Below are 21,153 nucleotides of genomic sequence, written 5' to 3'. Positions count from 1 at the left end.
AATCATCTTTTTGGCGCCTGACTAATGTTGCAGGGCTGAGTAGAGGGCTCCCTCTAGTGATATTTACATAATAATGCATTTACTGTTTTATTGGTGTTTTAAATAGTGGGAACACAGCGGCCAAAATTACTTTAAGAGAACATAACACATGTTACCCACTGAGAAGACACCAAGCTTGCCCTTTTGATATTTTAATGAAAGCAGGGATGTTTAAAATGCTATAACTAGAAAGTAATTTGGCTTGAAGGAAAACTTTTGATCCACAAGTGACACATTACTCCCCAACTTATGAGTTTTGCACATTTATCAATTGTACATACAATTGAGAATATCACAGTATCATTGAAAAACTGAATAAAAGTTGGCAGCCTGTGGCAACATACATTTATCAAGCTAAATTGTGTCTTATTTTAATGATTGTAAATTGAACAATACGCGTGCTTTTTATTCTTCCTACTAAAATGCAGATAAATATCTTAATATCTTCATCCCCAATGTCCTAATATTCAACTGTATAATTTGGTATTGCCTCATGGGGGTGCATGTCTTAAAACTACTCAGTATACATTCAATAAAGTGTATATCCAACATGACGCATAAAGATTAATACTTTTATCTAACAAATGGGCGTGACAAACGGTTTTATTAGAACAACTTTGGGCGTTTGCAAATGATTGCATCAAAGCTGTAGTGCTCATCCTCCTCCTCTCCTCTGACCGGCTGTGACTGTGAAACACGCGATGTTTTCGGTATTCAGACTGAGTTCTGGTATAAATCGGCGGACTTTATTATTTGTATTACTTTATTTTAGCAATCATGCATTAAATGAAATAACGTGGATTCAATAATCTAATTATTGAAGGTCAAATAAATGAAAATTTTTTGAAAGGTTATACTATTTTTTTTCAATCAGCTGTTGACACGAGTGTCCATGTTATCCACCCTTTACACGCCACATCTCGGTGAGTCATGTATCAGGTGTGTCCGTCTCTACGTTGGACTGTTTTTGTCATCGTGGGTCCTAATTCCACAACAACGATAACATCTAAAGGCAGGGTTGACCTATCTTACCCGGTCTAAGCACCTCAGCAGGAGAGGCTCCACCCACCCGCGTCGCAGGGGCGTATGAAACGAGTGCTCCCAAAACAGTGTCAGTTTGAACTGCGCAACAGCCCCTCTGCCTTTTCATTGGACAGCGGTCAGGCGGTGACAGTCGGTGGCAGGTTGAGGGGATGACAGCGGCTAGCATCACACACGCCACTGAAACAGCTAACGCCAGCGAGGTGAAGGAGCGACGGCAGAGGAAAACTCCGTTTCACGGCGGAGGAGACCGCTGACTGAAAGGATACAGAGCTATTTTTGAGCACGGCGAGGATGTCTGTCCCGGCAGGAGAGGGATGAAGATGACACCACTGTTATGGCGAGTTGTGTCAGTGTGGCTATGTGTAGCTGTTGTCTCTTGGTAAGTTGGTTAAATTTGTCCTATTTACACAGAGTGCTGTTATTTCGTAGGTAAACATTGGCCGTGAAAAGTATCAAACTATCTGACTGGTTGCTCATGGTTAAAATCAGTCACAGCGCGTTAGCTAGCTAGCTAGCGTTAACACTGCGCTGTGATGTGGCACCTGGCTGACTTTTGACTTGTTGTCAGTGTTAGGAGTTAGCTTAACTTGCTGACCACTAGCGAGGCTTAACGCTGCTAGATTAGATTAAACAAGTTGTCCTTAAAATACTAGCTAACGTTATACACTCCTCTACCTCTCTGGTGATTTGGCAGAATTTTAAATCAGAAGTTTAATCAGTAGTTTAACCATAAACTTGTCACCTCTTTATGAATCTCCTTTGGGCAGTAGCTAACAAGTGTTAAGTTACTTCATGGAGGACACCTGAGTAAAACGACCGGGACATGTCTACTGGGTCACCTGTGCATCAGTGACCGTTGATTCCCACGACCCGTGCTGTCACAGAGCTAACGTTAGCCGACCTTACACAGATTTGGTTCATCAGCTCTTGACAGGATTACAGGCCTGTCACGTCAGCCCTCTTGAAAGCTGGAGGTTGTTAGGTCTGTGTAAATCTGACAGAACACGATAAAGGCAGTATATAGAGAGAGATTATACAGAGCGATTATGGGCTCTAGCCATGATGTTTGAGGATAGTCACAAAACATAACAAACACTGACCACTGCACTTCAGATAGAGAGACAGGGGAGGGAGGGTGATATGATGTAATATGGTATTAAGATCTGATGTTGACCTGGCCTATTTTCAGCAGCTCTCATTCTACAGTGAAGCTTTGAGTGATAGTATTTTTGTCCTTTTCATGTCTGTTACCTACACAGTTGGCACAGAGCATTTAGTTCTAGTGAGGCAGTGGAGGTTTGTCAGCAAGCAGATGTTCATAGACTGTCTCTGTCTTAGCTCTCAGACATGCCATCGCAGCTCAGCTGTCATTAATAACATGAACAGCAGTTGCATAACATGTAGGTGTAAGAGCGTCAGTCGCCTTGGTATTGTGCATCCTAGCTAACTGGAAGGGCACAATGGGACACTTCCTGGAGAGAATTTGATGTCCATCTTTTTTTGATTGCTTCTGTGCTTTTCTTGTATTGAAGATTTTGCTCTCAAATAGGGTTGGCTGACATTTTATGTGATGATATAAATTTGTCCACCATCAAGGTTTTTGCCATGGTCGACTTACTATGATATATACTTGATTTATATATATCTTTTTAATGTATCTGTTTATATAAGACTAGTACCAAACCAGCTCATCAGCTGGACTGTTTTTATGTTTTTTTGTTGTTATTACAACTGTTTATATTTGTATATTTTAATATCAATGTGATTAAGTACCTTGATTTGACACATATTTATTTTGCTGGATTAGCAAATAACAGACATTCCTGTCCAATCCATTTTTACCATCAACACATTTTCAATTAATCATTGATATCGTGTTATAGAATTAAATACATAATCTGTGATAGAAGATCTTATCTATATTGACCACCTCTATTAACAAAATACTAATGATGTGCTGAAGCATAAAGGATTTTAATAAAGGATTTTAAGGCCTGGGAATCAAAGGGATAACTCATTATATATGAGAGTGTTTGTCAACAATTAAAAATAATATAGTATAAGCATTGCCACAACATGCAATATGATAGTGCCCTAATATCAAGAGGCTGCATCATGATACAGTATGTCACAATGCCAGTTACTTATATATTTAGTTATATATATTCCTCTAATTTGAATCCTTTTAAGTGTATGAAATCATAATGATTATAGGGGTGGAGTCATATTGTCATGTACTGATCTTATCTGATTATTATTCAGGTTCATACCTGGAGTAGTCAATGAGACATCATTTGTCACATACATGAGACAGAAGCTGAAAGACTCACCTATCAGACAGCTGTGTTCCAAGGACAATCTTGATGAGTTGACACCAACATGTGATCTTTGCCCTTGTGGGAGACGTGTATGGTGTATTATGAGCAGTTCATTCCTGCTCTGTAAGAGCTCTGTTTTTAGGTATTATGGTCTGCTTTCCCTTATACACTCCATCCTATTCTTGGTAATTCTTTATGTTTATCTTTTCTTTTATCTTATCAGTTACTTCCTTGAAAAATTAATGCAGAGCATGTTAGGCTTTACAACACACAGAACAGCCACTTCATTATGAAGGATACACCTAAAAACATCCTGTACTTGTTATACAATTATATTATATACCTATGCGAAATTCTAGCATTTCCAACCACTTTGGATGTAAAGTCAACTGCTTTAACTCTTTGTCTATAACCAGTTAGTTAATTATTTGGAAAACCATGCCTTAAAACCACTCTTGCTCCTGTGGGAGTTACATTATGGCTGCTGGCTTTCAATTAGAAAACAAATGTGTCGTTGTTCACTTATGTGTTTGTGACAAGTCTGGTCAAGTCAGATCAACAAAGCAGTTGAGCCAGCCAAGTAAAGAACTTGACCTGGAATCCTGAATAAAATCCAGATAATAGTCTGGATTGTTGACAAGTTGCGGTCACCGTTGGAGTGTGGCCTTTGAGACTGGAGCAGAGAGAGCTTTTCCCCCACAGGAACATGACATTATTCGGTTATTTAAAGTGTTGTTATTGCTAATTGTTGTTGTTTTCCTGCCAGGAGTGGAGTCACTGTAACCCAGACCTCTTTTTTTGGCGCAGTGTCACACAACAGAACTGTAGGGTTTAAAACAAAAGAGTATGGGTTCAATATATTTCTACACAGAAACTTAACAGTGGCTATAAAAAAGTCACAAAAGAAAAAGAAGTGAATGTTATTTGTTCTTTATTTTCACTTCCTAAATAGTTTTTTTCCTAAACAGGTGACAAATGCAGCAGCTTTTAGATGAAGGACGAAAATATAACATATCAAAATTCAAGTAACATTTAAAAGTCACTGCAGATTTCACATTCTTAAAGCCCTACGGTCAGGCAGAGTAATGTGCAAATTGTTTGAGGCATGTGTATGCATGCAGATAAGATAAATAGTCTGTGCTGGGGTGAGAGCCACCTGGACTTTCTCAGTGCGTCACACTGTGACACTGGGATGCAGCTTCCTCTATGTCTGACTCACTTCACTCAAGTAAAATATTCAGTTTCCTTGGATCATTGAGCAAACTGATAAATACCATATTCTTATAATCAGAGCTCCTTTTCTTTATGCCAGTCTTATTATGACACTGACTAGTCTTCCCTTCATCACGTAGGTACCCTAGTTGCTATGTTGGTTGCACAGAGTCGCACCAAGAGGCCCAGAGGACTGTGTCCTCACAGGACGTCGGTTCGGAGGAAGAGTCGGGGGAAAAGACTCCTCATCACAAGGTAGCATCATATATACCATACTGCAGCCTGCCTCATGGCCCAGAGGTTTCACAGGCTGCTGTTTGAGATCACTCATGTGACAATACACCTCATATATTTTAAAGTTTATTTAACACACAGGAAAACCACTGGCTTGCCACACATATCAGATTGACAGCAGTTGCACAACAGTCTTTGGATATGTGGGGCAGCAGACAAGTATACTGAGCTTTTTTAGATTTATGGGTGTTTTGGCTTTGGTGATTAAACCTTTCCTCTCATGGGGTCAGTTACAAATGATGTGTGTGTGTGTGTGTGTTATTCTCCAGGTTGAGGAGAGCTGGGACTTAACTGCCCAGCCCTTGTCTGAAAATGAGCCGTTGTTAGAGGATAATCAGCAAAAGGAGGAGCAGACAACACAGGATGTGGACAGAAAAGAACAATATTCAGAGGTATCGTTGCAGCATTGATATAGATTAAAACATAGGTTTGGGACATTCAAATCCCAACTTAATTCTACAAATGGATTCTGTGCAAGGGCATTTGCTTAATGGATGTAATAATTTCATACACATGACCTGATTTTAGCATTTGGTTGCTTCCTGGGCAGTACAACAGTTTCAGACCTGGATGAGAAATCAGATTCTTCATTCCATTCAATTCTTTTTTTATTGATCGTTCCTGGAACATTTGAAGCTTTAAGTGCTTGGTTGATCAATCCAGCCCTAGGTAATGGGCTAACTGTTTTAGCATTTCACTCAACAGCTCAACTATCTCTCTGTTTTTCCATCAGGCCTCTGAAGTGGAGGAGTCCACTGTAGAGCTAGGAGTAGAGGCAGACAAGAAAATTTCACAGTCTGAGCACGAACCTGAGCCAAGCTCAGAAAATCAACATCATGAAACCCATGACATTCAAGACCAGGATTCAGCTGCTCCCCTCCCATCCTCTGACCCTGTCACTGGTTTTGCTGCTGAGCTTAAAGGTAATCCCAGCATCCTCAACCTCCAAGACAACATCCCACCTAGGTAAGCTATTATTACCTCAAAACTTTTTTTTTTGCTTTTTCTCTCTAGCTCTTTTTTTCCAATCTGTTTATTTATCTTTAATCTGTCAGCTGCCTGTAAAAATAATTGCAGCAAGTAGAACAAGTTCTTTTAAATGTTTTTTTTTCTTTTTTCTTGGATGTTTCCCTGCAAATGAAAAGGACATAAAAAAGTAACATTGATTTTCATGTTAGTGTTTCAGATGATGCATCTGATGTAGCTGCACCTGATATCCTTGAATCTGACCTTCCTCCTGCTGACTGTGAAGAAGACAGTAACCCATATGACAATGATAGGTGCGTACTGTAAATCTTGTGGCCTAGAAAAAATATCACAATTTAACCACCTCACAATGTGGCTGAAGTTCTCTTTAAAAGACAAGTATGACTCTTACTCTCTGTAAAAAGACAACAATGTTTTTGTGTTTCCACAGCAGTCCTCCAATGGTTGTGGAGAACACTTCTAATGTTCACACTGCAGGTACTATATCCCACACTGACCCTCCCTTGACTTCTCCAGCTGTTCACAGCACACAGCATGTGGAGGCCAACACATCACACGTGCTGAAAGAGCAGGTAAGGAACTCACATACAGTGTGAACTATTTTTCTCTCCCAATCAGAGGAAGTGACCCAGCTCTGGTTTTCTCATTATCTTTGACAGGACCCGAACTCCCCTGTTACCCCAGAACCAGATTCCATTGTGAGCAGCAAAGACCCCGAGGACATCCCCACTTTTGATGAGTGGAAGCGGAAGATGATGGAGGTGGAGAAAGAAAAGAGTAAGATTACATGCTGATCCTGCTCATGAAGTTGTGTTTATAGGCATCAAACCAATCTATTCCTATTTCATATCAAACTATAGGAATGTAAAGGCTGACTTTTGAACTTATGCCACAATTCTTTGTTGTGTTTTTTATTTCTCCATAGCTCTGTCTACTCATACCTCTAACAATGGAGGTTCTCATGCAGTGAAGAAGGTCCAGAAGAACTTCAATAACTACGCCTCTGTGGAATGTGGAGCCAAGATCCTTGGCGCTAACCCAGAGGCCAAGGTATTGTGTAAATAATGACTACATCCTACTAGGGAATTTGATGGCTGTGTTACATGTTGACTTAATGACAAATACAAATATTGATATGTTCTTTTGTTTCATACAGAGCACTTCAGCCATACTGATGGAGAACATGGACTTGTACATGCTAAACCCCTGCAGTAATAAAATCTGGTATGTAGTATGTGTGTATCCACTGCTTTCTATCCACAAATGTAAACAAAAATGTAATGTAAACAAAATGAGACAATTACTTCCATTCACTACATTTTGCTTCTCGTTCTCTGTTGCTCAGGTTCATCATTGAGCTCTGTGAGCCCATCCAGGTGAAGCAGCTGGACATTGCTAACTTTGAACTCTTTTCCTCGACTCCCAAAGACTTTTTGGTCTCCATTAGTGATAGGTATGCACTGCAGCTACTACTATGATACAATATGGAAATATTTCTGTTACATTTTCACTGAAGCTGGATATGAAAAGCTTAGCCCTAACATTTAACAGCTTGATTCATTTAACTGTTTTGATTTAATCAGATGTTCCATAAAATTAAATTAAAGCTGGTACCACTAGTAAATGATCAAAACCAGATTAGTGACTGTGTCATAACTTCTAATGACACCAAGCTGTAATCATGACATCCACACTGAACTGACTGCGTCGTATAAACTTGCTCCTCCAGATATCCAACAAATAAGTGGTTAAAGTTGGGAACCTTTCACGCCAGGGATGAACGCACAGTCCAGAGCTTCCCATTAGATGAACATCTTTATGCTAAATATGTGAAGGTGAGCATAATATTTTTTTCCTAGTCACACTACCTCTTCGTCTGTCCTTATTCTATGTCAATGTAGTGTAAAGGATTTGCTGTCATCTGTCAATGTAATTGAATATTTAACACGTACCTTAAGCAGGGCTATTTCTTCACACTTTCTCTCTGAATCTCTTTGAATGGAAGTTTTGGCTCCTGTAAAGCCATAAAGTCGTTCTGTGGTTGGTAGAATGACTATTATGGGACTGCATTGTAATTGTAATACTTGTGGTTGCTTAAAGTCAGTTATGTTGGTTAACTGAACGTTAATTTCAGTGTTGTTTACATTACACATCACCAGCAAAAGTCCTGAAATGTAAAGGCTGACTAGGCCAGTCTGGAAAGCGTGTTCTGTTCCATAGCATAATTTTGCATCTCACATGACTCAAATAAAACCAACACACAGCATATGTTCCTGTTCTGAATGCACGTATAAATCTCCTTAATTCCTTTCCCCTTTTTCTGTTTCTCTTGCTTCAGATGTTCACCAAGTACATAAAGGTTAGCCTGCATTTCCTGTAATGGTCTGTGGTTGAGTGAACTGAATAGAAAACATGGAGGGGAATGGATTTTGCTGATGTGGTCATCTTTAAACAGAATTGGATCTAACTTGCTATGCTACCCGCTAACCCATTATAACATCAAGAGATACCCTTTGAAGACATTCATATTAAACATAATTAATATTTAATAACCCACAAATTGATACCAACGTGATGTAATTGCAGTAATCAAGCATATTCTGTCAGATGATCTAACTCATATATTCAGATGTTTCTCTCAGATTTCCTCACCCAGTATCTCACTGCCAATCAGTGCATCTTTTTAATGCATTGTCTTAATTTTACAACAAAACAAAATCATGGCTTTGCTGTGTGTTCATAACACAACCACTGCTGCGAGTGTTGATTTCGTTGAAGTATAATACAGCACACATTTCATGTATTTTTTAGGTGGAGCTGGTCTCTCACTTTGGCTCTGAACACTTCTGTCCCCTCAGCCTCATAAGGTATGTGGAGGAAAAAAAGGCAATATAGTTTTTCTTCAAGCATAGAATGAAATATGACCTATTGTCAGCTTTAACTTTTAAAAGCTGATAAAAAGGAAGTGAGCATTTTTACTTTAAAACAAACAAGAAGGTTTATGAAAAATGTAGTGAGTGCCATGTACAGTATGTGTCATGTTCTTATGGTTGTATCATTCTTTTGTGTGTGTGTGTGTGTGTGTCTTTGTTGCTTATTATCCATTCTTCTGTCTTTAAACAACAGTAATTAAGTCATTTGGCTTGAAGTGTGTGTTTTATGGACGATAGCTTGTTGCATACTGCATGAGCTGTAGATGGTGTCAAGTGATATTATGTAATATTTGGCATGTGGTCAAGGTGATTCAGCTCACACTTACCAGACCATTAAGCCTTTGGTGGGAACAAGTGGAGGTAATGCATATGTTAGCAGCAGCTGCTGCTGCTGCTGTCAGTCCACTTCTGCAAAATGTAAATATAAATCTGGTGGAGGCTTGCACACAAAAGAGGTCACAGATATTGTTAAAACCAACTCACATATAACAAGTGTTGACTATAATAGCTATTATAAGAAGTAGCAAACTATATGTTGCCTGTTATTTCTGGTGCAGTTTCCAGAAGCCCCCATCAAGGGAAATCAAGCACTAGTTTGTTAAAACTGTCTCATGTTGAGAAAAAGCACCACTTATTATTGGATGACTCATACTCTCCCGTGTGTGTTGTATGCTTGCAGTGTAGTGCTCTGTCCCATAGAGGCTATTAGAAGATTTCAGAATGGACTCCTTACAAATTGCTGTAAAAAAAACAGATGAGATTTTTACTGCTATGTGAGCATGGTTATAGAAGGATTTTGATGTATTTTTTATGCCAGGGTGTTTGGCACGAGCATGGTGGAAGAATACGAGGAGATAGCTGATCCCTCAGAAAGACCAGATGATCAGGATGATGACGTGGGTAAGAACTGAAAACGTCATATAGTTAATACAGTTGGAATTAAGCATTACAACATGCAAGGTACACTTTGTGTATCTAGGCATCATTTTTCATGTTCTGTTTACAAAGATTAAACTGGTTTCATAGTCATATTTTTTGTGAGACTGATTTTTTTTGGGCACTGCTTCCTTCAGATTATCCTCCTGGATATTCAGCCAGTGAGGTCAAGTTATCCAAGAATCTGATTGGATCAGCAAAGGGTAAGTCTGTCAGAAAGGGATTTCTACTGCATACAGATGATCTGGATTACTGTATTAACTTGTTACTCTGGTGTTTAAACTTTCTCTTCAGATGTCATTTTGAACATGGTCAATAATCTTGCTGTCAATGTTCTCGGTGGAGGCCCGGAGATGGAAGGTACCAACACAGTCAGCTGTTTGTTTCTGCTCACTGGCAGCTCAAGCATGTTATAAATGAGATCCAGTTCCTCTTTTATTTTCCCTAAAAGTAAAAAACGTTTTGCCTTTCCACTTCTTTAAATATGATGAAGTTTGTGAATATTAATAATTTCTGCAGTTAATCTTAATGCTTTATTTCTTATTTACATTTTTTAGGCAATGTTTCATCCCACGAAGTGAACATGACTGAGCCATCAGCGCAGCTTGAAACTACCTCCCAAACTGCTACTACAGATCTTACTTCAGTGTGAGTACCTGTCATCAGCTCTCATAGTTACTTTCAACAATGAACTGACCAACACCCTCAGTGCAACAAAAGTCAGTTGACCTGTGATCACTTCAACAAATTTGCTTACATCTGTGATTTCTAATCAAGGCATTAACAATAAATGGCTACAGGCAGGAAGAGCCATTTTACCAGGTGCAGTGGTGCATTCACAGTTCGCATGTAGCATTGCATTGAAAAACAGATGGGTAAGTGTCTCTGACTTGGAGCAAGACTTATCTGTGCTGACTGGTGTTTCAGTGACTGACAGTGTGAAGGACATCACAGTCTTTGGATGGCGTCCAATAAGAAAACCATTACTCACAAAACAAGATCACAAGATTAAACTGAATGTTGGCAGCACATTTTTTGATCAGATGAAACCAAAATCAATTTGTTTGGATCAGCTGTTATCTGGTGAAAAATGGTCAAGTATGTCCCCTGACTTGAATCCAATAAAACACAATTGGAGAATTTTAAAGCAGAGGACGGGCAACACATCCCTTCCAGCAAATAGCAGCTGAAAAGAATCATCTGTGACGAATCACAGAACGTCTCTTCACAGATTTGTGCAAGACTGGTATCATCCATGACCAGGGGGATTAAGTCTGTCATCAAAAATAAAGGTGTACATACAAAATACAAAAAAAAAAAAAACAAGAATGGAATCTCATTAATGAAGTGTGTACTGACTTTTGTTGCGGTTGGTTCTTTAATATGGACCTTTCATACTATTCATTTAGTCAACATTTATGTTTAAATTATTAAAGGGCAAAAAAACAAATTACTAAATACGACAGTAATTACTCAACATTTTAGTTATATTGATCAGGGGTGTACTCAGTTTTGTTGAATACACCGTGTGAAATTGTTTCATTAAGTGTAATTAGACTTCCTTTTGTTTGCTCTTATAATCCCACACTGTAGATTTACATGTGATTGTATTTGAAGGTTTTTTTGCGTTATCCTATGTGACATTGCAGCTAAGGTTGCGTTTCAGATACTGTATATTTAGCTTGAAGTGCCACATATTTGAAGTTCTTGGGTGTAGTATTGTGTCCTATCTTTGCTGTATTTAATATGTCCTATATTATTCTTCTGCCTCTCTAGTCCAGACTCTGAAGAGGTAGAAATATCACCAGACCCTGATATCCCTACAACTGCAGCCCCCTCTGCTGAGACCCCTGTGTCAGAGACACCTGATACTGATTCGAGCAAACAAGAGCTCCCCCCAGTGGAGGAAAAAGTTGCTATTCCTTTGGAGAACGCTGAGGAAGAACCTATCAGCTCTACAATCACCCTTTTAGATAAGGAGGAGGAGTTGGATGAAGAAAAAGAGAAAAGGGATAATCATGAGCGACAACAAGAAAATGACTGTGCACTACTTCCTTCATTTTCTTCTTCATGCTCTTGCTCAGCTTCCCTCCAAGAATATCTCCATCAGCAGTGCTCAGCCCCGCTGTCCAAAATGAGGAAATGCCAAACAACAGACAGTAAGAAAATGATTCCCCCTATCCAAACACCCACTTGGCACCTACCCCTGTCCCCCTCCGCCTGCCCTGAACCTCAGCTGCACCACAGTGGGATACATCAGCTCCGTGAAAAAGAACAAACTTCTGAGCCGGAGCCAGAGAGTGGAGCCAGCCCATCAGAAGCACCACAGCCTCCAGGGAGCACAATAGAATCTCATAAAGAGTCTATGTCCGAACCTCCTGTGCTGGAGCCTAGTCAAACCTCGAGCCTCCCCAAACCCAGTGCCACTGATTCATCTGCTGCCAAACCTACTCCTATTGTGGAGACACCACAGCTGTCTTCTGAGGAACCAACGAAAGAGCTGAGGCCAGAAAAGAGCCTGGATGTGCTGGCTGTAGAGAAGCATACTGAGCCTTCAGTGTCTCTCAGTAGCTCCATCCATGTGAAACCCGGTGTCAGTGACACAGTGGACGATGTCCCAGCAGAATCAGCTGAGGAGAAGCCTAATGTTGATGTTTCTCAACTGGAAATAAATCCCCCTGTCCAAATCCCAGATAAAACAGATGAGTCTCAGGTTCTCCTTCCTACCACCTCCCTTCATTTAGAACATCACTCTGACCCACCAGCTGTACCTGAAGGTAGCACTGCTTCCACTGAGTTGTCCCACCCTCCTCCAGATACTGTCACAGAACTTGAGCCCTCTGGTGGCCCCCCAGTCATCACAGACACTAAAACGGAGGATCTCCCAGAAGACATCTCTTCATCATCAGGTGGCAACGGTCAGCTGCCTCGACCCTCTTCTCCAGCCCCTTCTTCTTCTCCTCCGCCTCCCTCACCTACCTCACCATCCCTCTCAGACATCTATGCAGAGACCCCCAATGGCACAGAGCAGAATGGCAACCTGGTGCACGGCTCCAGCCAGAAGGAGTCGGTGTTCATGAGACTCAACAACCGCATCAAGGCCCTGGAGATGAACATGTCCCTCAGTGGACGCTACCTGGAGCAGCTCAGTCAGAGGTGACGGACGGGGACACACACCAGTGTTACAGAAAGAGACTACTGTTTTTTTTGTTGGAACTGACATTGATGTTTCTTTCTCCATGTTCTGACTCAAGGTATCGAAAGCAGATGGAGGAGATGCAGAAGGCTTTCAACAAAACCATCATTAAACTCCAGAACACCTCCAGAATAGCAGAGGAGCAGGTGAGCAATGCAAAGGCTTAAATGCTAGTCCAGACTGTGTGGAGATACTTATTTCTGTGTGACTCAGACATAGTTGCCCCGAAATGATTTTGTCATGTTCATTTAGAATGCAGTTGAAATTCTTGCTTGGCTGAATGCAGATGTCACTGATGCTGTTGTGTCCATGTATCAGATGTATTTTTCCAAAAGCTTCCTGCTTTGGGATGAACTATTCCATATATTTGTCAAGTCAACTTTATTTCTAGAACATATTTAAACACATCTTAAATTGACCAGAGTGCTGTACAGAGGATGTGATGTAAAGTGGGGCCTGGCCATCAAGAGCCTTAAAAGGAATCAGAAAGGAACTGAATACGGAACTGAATAGAGAACCAATGAAGAGAGGCTAAGACTGGGGTGGTGTGCTCATGCTTTTTAGTTTCATTCTCAATTAATTGTAGTCCAGTCAAGCTGTGATAAAGGCATGGATTACTTTCTCCATGTTATCAGGAAAGAATCGGTTTAAGTTTGGAAATGATTCATAGATGATAGTATCTATTTTTAACAACAGAAGATAATTGTCAGCTGACTGCAGAGCATTTTATCTTCTTTTAGCTAATTGTTTTGGTTTGCAGCCCACAGCTCAGCTGTTTTAGTTCATTCTCACTGTTCTTTTTATCAGCCTGCCTCCAACAGCAGCAAGTAGCTGTTTTTAGTACCGTATGCTAACACCAACACCAAAACCAATTGGCAGACAGACAAAGTTAGTGAATAGCTGGTGAACATAGTGGAGCATTTAGCAGCTAAAAAGGCAGATAATTCCCCCAGGAGCTTGTGGAGACAAACATAGAGCTAAAAAGAGAGTTAATATTAGACTTAAAATCAGCAGGTGTCTAGACACATGAATGAAAATGAATGCCAACGCTGCTCCATGTCTGTTAGATGTGTAAATAAGCAACTGTTTGGTAACATGTTCACCATATCAACTGTGTAAGATGTGTCACTGTGAGGTTTACAGCTTGTTTCTCCTGCCAACAAACAACCAAAAAGCTGTCAGCAGTCCCTGAAATATTGTACCATAAATTATTTATTCCTGATATCTCCCCACACTATTCCAATTAATATGATGTCCTTTTCTCCCATAGGACCTGCGTCAGACTGAGTCCATTCAGTTGCTGCAGGGTCAGCTGGAGAATGTGACTCAGCTGGTTCTCAACCTGTCTGTCAGAGTCAGCCAGCTGCAAAGTGAGGTAGATACAATGCCTCAGGCACAAAGCCTTCATCTGTAATCAGAAGTTTTTCAGTTGAGGATTAAACTGAGTAAATTTAGTCCAATTTTCTGAGTCCAAGTCATCAGGATGTACCAGTACTTTTGCCTCCCAGGTTGTGACGCATAATATGAGAAACATCTTTAAAGCTCTGAAATGCAGTGGTACTAAACTGATTTTACTTCTGAATTACATGCCTTTACATTTTCTCTATGTTTCTGTCTCTTATTTTGTCACATCAGATATTACCATTTTTTTTGCTAACGGTATAATCAACGGCCTTTCTCCTAGGTGTCAGACAGGCAGAACTACCTGCTGCTGTCTCTGGCCATGTGTTTGTGTCTCGGCCTGCTGCTGTGTGCCAACCGCTGCCGCATCTCCACTGGTCCTCCGGCTACAGAGCCAGAGTCACCCATACCCAAGAGCTACACCTACTGCTGTCCTGAAAGGTAGGGTAATAAATTTACACTTCAGCTTCTGCAGAAATGAAAGAAAGTAACATGGCAAAGGCAGCAGATGTGAATAAGTAGAGTGGCATCTCCAAATGGGCTATTACAGCAAATGGCAAGAGGTTACAGTTTATTGAATGGCTTCCTCTCATTACGCCAGTTTATTGATAGGATAATTTATCAAGAACATTGCAGCCGGAATCTTAAGTGATCCCACAGCAGTGACTCATGTCTTAATAAAGGTGCTACATGCAGTCCTTTCCCTCAACCATTACTGTTTCCTTAATAGGCAGTTCTCTTCCTGTGATGAGACGGGCTTGAAGAGGAGTGCATCCTATCCACTGATACGCTCCGAGTCATTCCAGTTAGCCACAACTGAAGGTACAGTTAAACTACTTAAGCGTTATCACAGTAATAATACTAATCGTTTTCATATATCTTGAATAATAGCTAACCAGTCCAGAATTGCACTATTCCCTCTCTTGGTAGAAATTAAAGTCATTCTTTTGCTCACAGGCCCAGAAATGCTGCACCCAGAGGAGACACACAGTCTTTGTCCAGCTAACAGAAAGGTGTGTGAAGACAAATATATTGCAGTGCAGAATATTGGTGTGAAATATAGGTTTGAAATACTGGTTATAAAGGACTAACAGTTGTCAACACTTTCTCCCTAACCTCTCCCCACACAGAGGAGACGTCGTAAGATGAAAACCATAGAGAAAGTGGAGACTCTGAAACCCTCTTTCCATGCTGCTCCAGAACTGTGTAATGGAGCTGTTGTATGTAATGGTGTGCCTATCACCACAAACCCCACACCGCTTACAAAAAGGTTGCTTCAACCTACCTTTAGAGACTCACCGTCAGAGGGCAGCTCGGAGGGATCCTCACATTCAGATGACCCCTCCTTCTGCGGCATCACCACAGCCTGCTCTCGAATCTGTGACAGCCTCCCTCCACCCAAGACCCGGGCGGAGAAACGGGCATTAAGACGTCAGCGTCCCAAGCACAGCTGTGCGGTGGTGGACTTGCTTCAAGCCCCAAAGAGGGACAAGAGTGAACCGTTGCCCATCTCTACCATAGAGGACATCATGAACAGGAAAACAGAGAAAAGCTCTGGGACGTTCAGGGTAAATGTTGCCCTCTCAGGTCCTGTCTGACAGAAAAGAAGAGATACATTTAGAAAGGCTCGCCTCTTTCTCACTCACCGCGAAACTCTTTCAAAAAGAGGATGGATGTTAATTTCTTTAGCCACAGGCAGCTTTGAGCTCTAAAATGAGACTTCACCCTCACTGTTAGTTTTGTTTTCTGTTCATGTTCTCTGTTCTGTTCTTGTCGTACCTTTTATATTTGTTATACTTCAAGTCAAAGACATGTCTTCCCAGCTTACAATTAAAGTCTTTCTCTTTTGTTTGGAAATTTTGACTGTAACTATTGACCTACAATTTGACAAAAAGGACTCAACAGGTTTATTTTTGACAGGCTGCACACATTTGAACACACATTCAACATTTCTTTTGTAAAGAAATTTCCATCTATAAAGCATCTATCACATTCTGTATCTTTTCTTTTATTTCACAGTAAATCTTGTGCCAGGAAGTCACCTCAGACTTTAAAGGACAAGCAGAGGACTTTTACTTTTTTCAGTCTCACCTTCAGAGTAAAAAAGAGAGAAACCATTTCAGAAAACTATCTGGGGTACAGCATAGTGGAATATTGAGAAGAAGACATGCTGTACGAAAGTATTATCAAATTTTTGTATTGAAAGTGAACAAATACAGCTATATAACAGACATAGTCATAGCCATAGTCTGTTGTTATAGTTATGTTAGCAATTGACTTAGTGAAGCAGAAAGAAAAGAGCTATTTACTCATAACATGGACAGACTTCAAGGAAAATGTGAGTTTATTTTATTGATGTGTACACAGAACCTACTGTCTAAAATCTACTTAAATGCAGAGGCCACTCAACCTTGAAATAATACAAGATACAACATTTTAAAAGAAATCATTGATGGTTTCATTTCCATTATGTAGCAGTGTAATTAGATTTTAGCCAGAATGTAAGTCAAGGATGAAACAACTCTGCTTCAACCCGGAGCCTTTGACGTACCTCAGGGCATTTCTCAGTCATCTGAAATATGATTGGTTGGTGTGAACTGTAGACTTACTTTTCAACAATTTAATTCATGGTCCAAGTGATGCTGCAAGTGCTTTCAGGGGAAATTTAAAATTAAGGATCCAGGTGGATTTGAGCTCAGACCCTCTGAGAGCTGTGAGCATCCACTTCACTGAAGTACCTTGAGTGGCTCAATGAGCCCTTCCTCCTTGGGCCGGCCTCAGGAGGGCTGTTCTGTAACTGACCCTGAGCGCTGGAGGAGAATAACGTTCCCCTCACTGGGCAAATAACACTGTTATTGAAAGGTAATGGTAATAACTTATGATTGTTGCTGACTAGTGTTATTCAGATAATATTGTATAATATTTTCTGCTTGCATTGTATGCATGTAGTTGAGCACCCAATAGCAGTGGGTTTAACTTACAGGAATATGAGCATATGTAGTTGATAACTGACATACAGGGTTAGCTATAAAGAAAAAGAGCAGCAATATGGCTGAATTACCTTAATAGGTCACAGAATCTGATGGCTCACAGAACACGGTGTAACATCTTTTAGGTGCCGCTGACATTCATATACTCTACTCTGATTGGCTGAGTGATTTTTGCACAGATTTTTGTCCAAATGGTTGATTTCTCTCAACCTTTAAAAAGGTTAAAATGTGTTGCAGTCACAGCAGTACACAACTGAAATGAGCAACACACATACACACACATGCAGGTAGACATTTTTATATTCATGAGACAATAATTTTAGGTAAAAAAAACAAGCAAAAAAACCCCAGCAATTTCACCCAGGTCTGCAGGTTGCAGAAGGCTAAACTGTAGTAACCTCTCTTATGTAAGTGATTTGTTTCTTTGTGCAGCAGGGGGCAGTGTAATCTTTGCGGAGACCTTCACTGATTTTTGATTTACCATCACCATCAGTTTCCATGTGATGAGTCATTACTCACAATGTCAGTAAATTACTTCAAGGGCTAACACTGCCTTCCACCATGCCAGCTTATTTGCCTTTGTCTCAGTTTTTGCCGCCACTGAAACCGCCGCCTTTGCTCTCTTATTAAATGTACTTGTTAGGCTGATGCAAAGAATATTCCAGTTAAATGTGCTAGTTTTGTAGTGAACATTTGAAGTGTTTGTAATGGAAAAAAAGAACTGACTAAAAATGTGTTTGAAGACAGGATCTTTTGATGTGCAGCCTCAGCCAAAAGCATTTATCGGGTGGCTCCAGCTGTGTTTTTCAAGTCGAAAAACTGGATTAATTCTATTTACTTTTACACACACTGTCTCTTGCTGTGGTCAGGCACGGTCAGAGCGGTAGTGGATGTGAGAAATTAGGTTAAAACCTCTTTATTCATCTGACCCGGTTGGGTAGCAGGAGCCTTTCAGAGATAAGCGTGCCTGATGCTCTTTTTCCCCCCCTTCATTTTGTTAACAGAATTCCTAGGTTTCTCTTTGCCATGCCTCGTCCCAAAGATTATCTGTAAATGCAGAGCTGCAATCCTCTTTTCCCAGGCACTCTGTTTTCATCCGTGGTCTGTTATGGACTGAATATTCACAGTATGCTCTTGTATAGGGGTGGTTTTATTTCGGTATACAGGTGTCTGCTTTATACTTACTGTTAGCTTGTTTACTCCGCCTGACTCTATTAAACTCTATTAAAGGAGCACTCCACCAATTTCACACATAAAGGTCAGTTCGCTTGTCATGAGAAGTACCACTCATCCTGTGAAAACAGTTGTGCAATGCCCTCTGCAAGCAAGTTAGCAGCCGACTGTGTGTGCTGTGGGTTTAGCTCAGCCTCTGAGTGATCTCACCTGATCGCTCTCATTTTCCCTCTTGTCTCTCTATGTTTATGATGAAATGTAAGATTCATAAAACAGGGGATAACCCTTTTTTTTTTTTTTTCCTTTTGGTTGAAACATTTTTACCAGACAGAGAAACATCTCATGTCTGAACATACCTTGAGAACATCCTGGTTATGTTGGTTTACAAACCAGGAGCGTGGCGCCCAGAAAGATGTGGGCATTCGCCTGGCAGGAAGAGTCGAACAAAATGATGCTGTCGGTTGCATTATGGGAAATGATTCAGTATGTTCGCAGCTTAACCCATTCTAGGGATTAAAAAATCAAAACATCTCGGCTGCTGTTGCTGAGATTTTGATCATTTGTTGAATCTCTGTTGAATCTCTCTGTTAAATCTCTCTTGAGAGTCCCACAACTTTATGGAAATCAGTAGCCCTTGAAAGGAGCTAAGTAAGATTTGCCTGTTGCCACACAGCCAACGTTAGCATTAACGGCCTTTTACCTATGAGTCTACAAGAAACGTTACGTGTTCAGCATCAAACTTCAATCCTTTCCTGCTGTCTCCAGCAGTGGCACCTCACCCCCCTGCTTTGCTTCTGTTTCTAGTTCTTCTTTTCTTCATCTGAAGTTAGTAAGCTAACCAGCTAGCCCCGGCGATGTCAGACTGTCTTGTCACTTTCTGATACCGAGTCACTGTAGCATCCAGTCTGCCCCGAAGAAGTAGAACTGCTCAGAGGGTTTATTATAACTCTTGCCTTTTAGATGTAGCGATGACTAAAGCTCTTGCCAGGACTAGTAAGTGAACAGCTGTTAACGCTAACATTATGCTATGTAGCTTTAGAACTTACCAACAGCTCCTTCAGTCTGCTGACACAATTTTCTTTTGAAGGAGCCTGTTGAAACATCTGCAGTATGTTTGATGCGGACAAATATGAAATGATGACGTTTTCGATGTTGTAAGACTGAAGAGAAGAGGTTCACCCGCTTGTGTGTGCGCGTGCATGTGTCTGCGTGTAAGTTGTAAACGCCAGTTCTCATTGGCCCTGGATGCTCACCCGTCCTTTTAAAGGGCAAACACTCTAACCTTCACTCTCTCTTTCCATCTTTCCATTACCTGGTTTCCACCATAATTCCCTTTTTCTCCACACTTCGTTATTGATTGAGTCACACTTTTAGCTATACATTTTTTTCTCCCACTGCTCTCACCCTCCCCTGCCTCCTCCTTCCTATGGCTCGCTCCTCTTTTTCTCTCACCATGCATACTTCTCTCTCTCGGTGTGGGAGGGGGGAGTTAGCGAGGAGTGGAGGATCCCGTCAGAGTGAGCCTATGCGACTGGAGGAGAATAATCCTCTGAGTGCTTTGCTTTCTTAGATTTTTGTGAGAGGGGAGTAGGGGGGTTTCTTTGATGTTCTGCGGATACCATTTGAGACCACGGCATTAAATGCGGATTTACAATTTCTGTCATAGATTCTCCCATCCCCTCCCTCTGCCGTCTTCATGAGTGTTACTGCTCATTTCTTTCTTTTTCTTTAAATCGCGCCACTCATATTTTTACGGCCCAATCTCATCACAATAAACTCACTTGTAGTTGTGATTTAGGAGCAGTTAAATCTTCTTCACAGATGGGCTACAATGGTGTTCTGACAGGGCCGTTTAGCGGGGTGCTTAGCAAGAGGCCGATAAGACATTGGCAGCCACTTGAAATCAATTCGGCCATGCTTTACTCTCAGTAAGCCCACTGTCGCAGAAGTTCCATTCCCATGTGCTTGTGGTTAAGCTTGGTGCGTTGGGCTGAAGTAGCCATTCAGAAAGCTTTAGCAGACATGCCAGATTTGATAAGCCTTTGGTTGGAGATGTATGAATAACAGTCACCTCCAGGGAAGCTTCTGCTTAATGTTTCATGGACTTATTTTCTCTGTGCTCCTCTGTCATCTGAGATTTGCTGCTGTCTGATGCGACACACAGAAACATGAGGTGTTCGCTGTGATCATGGCTCATCTGACACAGAAGCCTGAGGTGTGTGAGGAGAAATAATGGATATAGCCCCACATGCACACTCATACATCCTGCATTCGTGAAGTGCGGACATGGACATACAATATTGAGTCCACATTCACCGGGTCACACTGTGTTCTGCACGCGAAGCCCACATGGGTGAGACACAGCTGAGACACACACACACACACACACACACACACACACACACAGATGAGATGTGACATGTTGACTAAATACAGGATAGGATGCACACCATTCAGCCTTGAGTAAAGAATGATCATGCCTGACGTGCACTTTCACAGAAGCATGTAGCCTAACCTTTCCCCCACTGATGAATGAGTCACAATCCAGATGCCAAAGGTGACCTTACACGTAGCCAAGTACCATGTTTTCAGACTTTTAAATCCATGCTTGTCCCACCGTGCTCGAAATC

At 41.0% G+C, this 21,153-nt stretch overlaps 1 protein-coding gene across 3 annotated transcripts; it reads left to right on the top strand.

Annotated features, from left to right (window-relative positions):
* The first annotated feature begins 1,158 nt into the window (after positions 1 to 1,158).
* On the top strand, positions 1,159 to 16,357 carry LOC139629217 (SUN domain-containing ossification factor-like). 3 transcript variants are annotated; one of them, XM_071491714.1, is made up of 24 exons: positions 1,159 to 1,462; positions 4,754 to 4,868; positions 5,177 to 5,299; positions 5,641 to 5,873; positions 6,086 to 6,187; positions 6,328 to 6,466; positions 6,554 to 6,671; positions 6,820 to 6,944; positions 7,051 to 7,118; positions 7,240 to 7,347; positions 7,624 to 7,729; positions 8,233 to 8,253; positions 8,706 to 8,761; positions 9,645 to 9,727; positions 9,901 to 9,966; positions 10,058 to 10,123; positions 10,321 to 10,411; positions 11,540 to 12,919; positions 13,018 to 13,105; positions 14,230 to 14,334; positions 14,644 to 14,801; positions 15,091 to 15,182; positions 15,318 to 15,373; positions 15,491 to 16,357. In XM_071491714.1, exons 1-24 carry the CDS (start codon positions 1,398 to 1,400, stop codon positions 15,956 to 15,958), a joined length of 4,032 nt encoding a protein of 1,343 aa, XP_071347815.1. In that variant the 5' UTR covers positions 1,159 to 1,397; the 3' UTR covers positions 15,959 to 16,357. The 3 variants fall into 3 exon arrangements, with proteins under 3 accessions (XP_071347815.1, XP_071347814.1, XP_071347816.1); XM_071491713.1 differs by having other exon boundaries at positions 1,162 to 1,462; positions 6,325 to 6,466; XM_071491715.1 differs by lacking the exon at positions 8,233 to 8,253 and having other exon boundaries at positions 1,163 to 1,462; positions 6,325 to 6,466.
* The last annotated feature ends 4,796 nt before the right edge of the window (positions 16,358 to 21,153 follow it).

Source organism: Trachinotus anak, unplaced genomic scaffold, assembly GCF_046630095.1.
Source record: "Trachinotus anak isolate AG129_WGS33_773 ecotype Australia unplaced genomic scaffold, CSIRO_AGI_Tana_v1 ptg000012l, whole genome shotgun sequence".
Lineage (NCBI taxonomy): Eukaryota > Metazoa > Chordata > Actinopteri > Carangiformes > Carangidae > Trachinotus > Trachinotus anak.
The sequence above is the reverse complement of the archived record's forward strand: the minus strand, read 5'-3'. Positions and strand labels throughout refer to the sequence as shown.

Bases quoted from the DNA above. Each gene is read 5' to 3' on its own strand.
- LOC139629217 (XM_071491713.1), top strand. From the start codon at position 1,398: ATGAAGATGACACCACTGTTATGGCGAGTTGTGTCAGTGTGGCTATGT. The intron at 5,300-5,640 runs GTATCGTTGCAG...TTTTTCCATCAG, and splicing joins GAAAAGAACAATATTCAGAG to GCCTCTGAAGTGGAGGAGTC. The intron at 10,412-11,539 runs GTGAGTACCTGT...CTGCCTCTCTAG, and splicing joins ACTACAGATCTTACTTCAGT to TCCAGACTCTGAAGAGGTAG.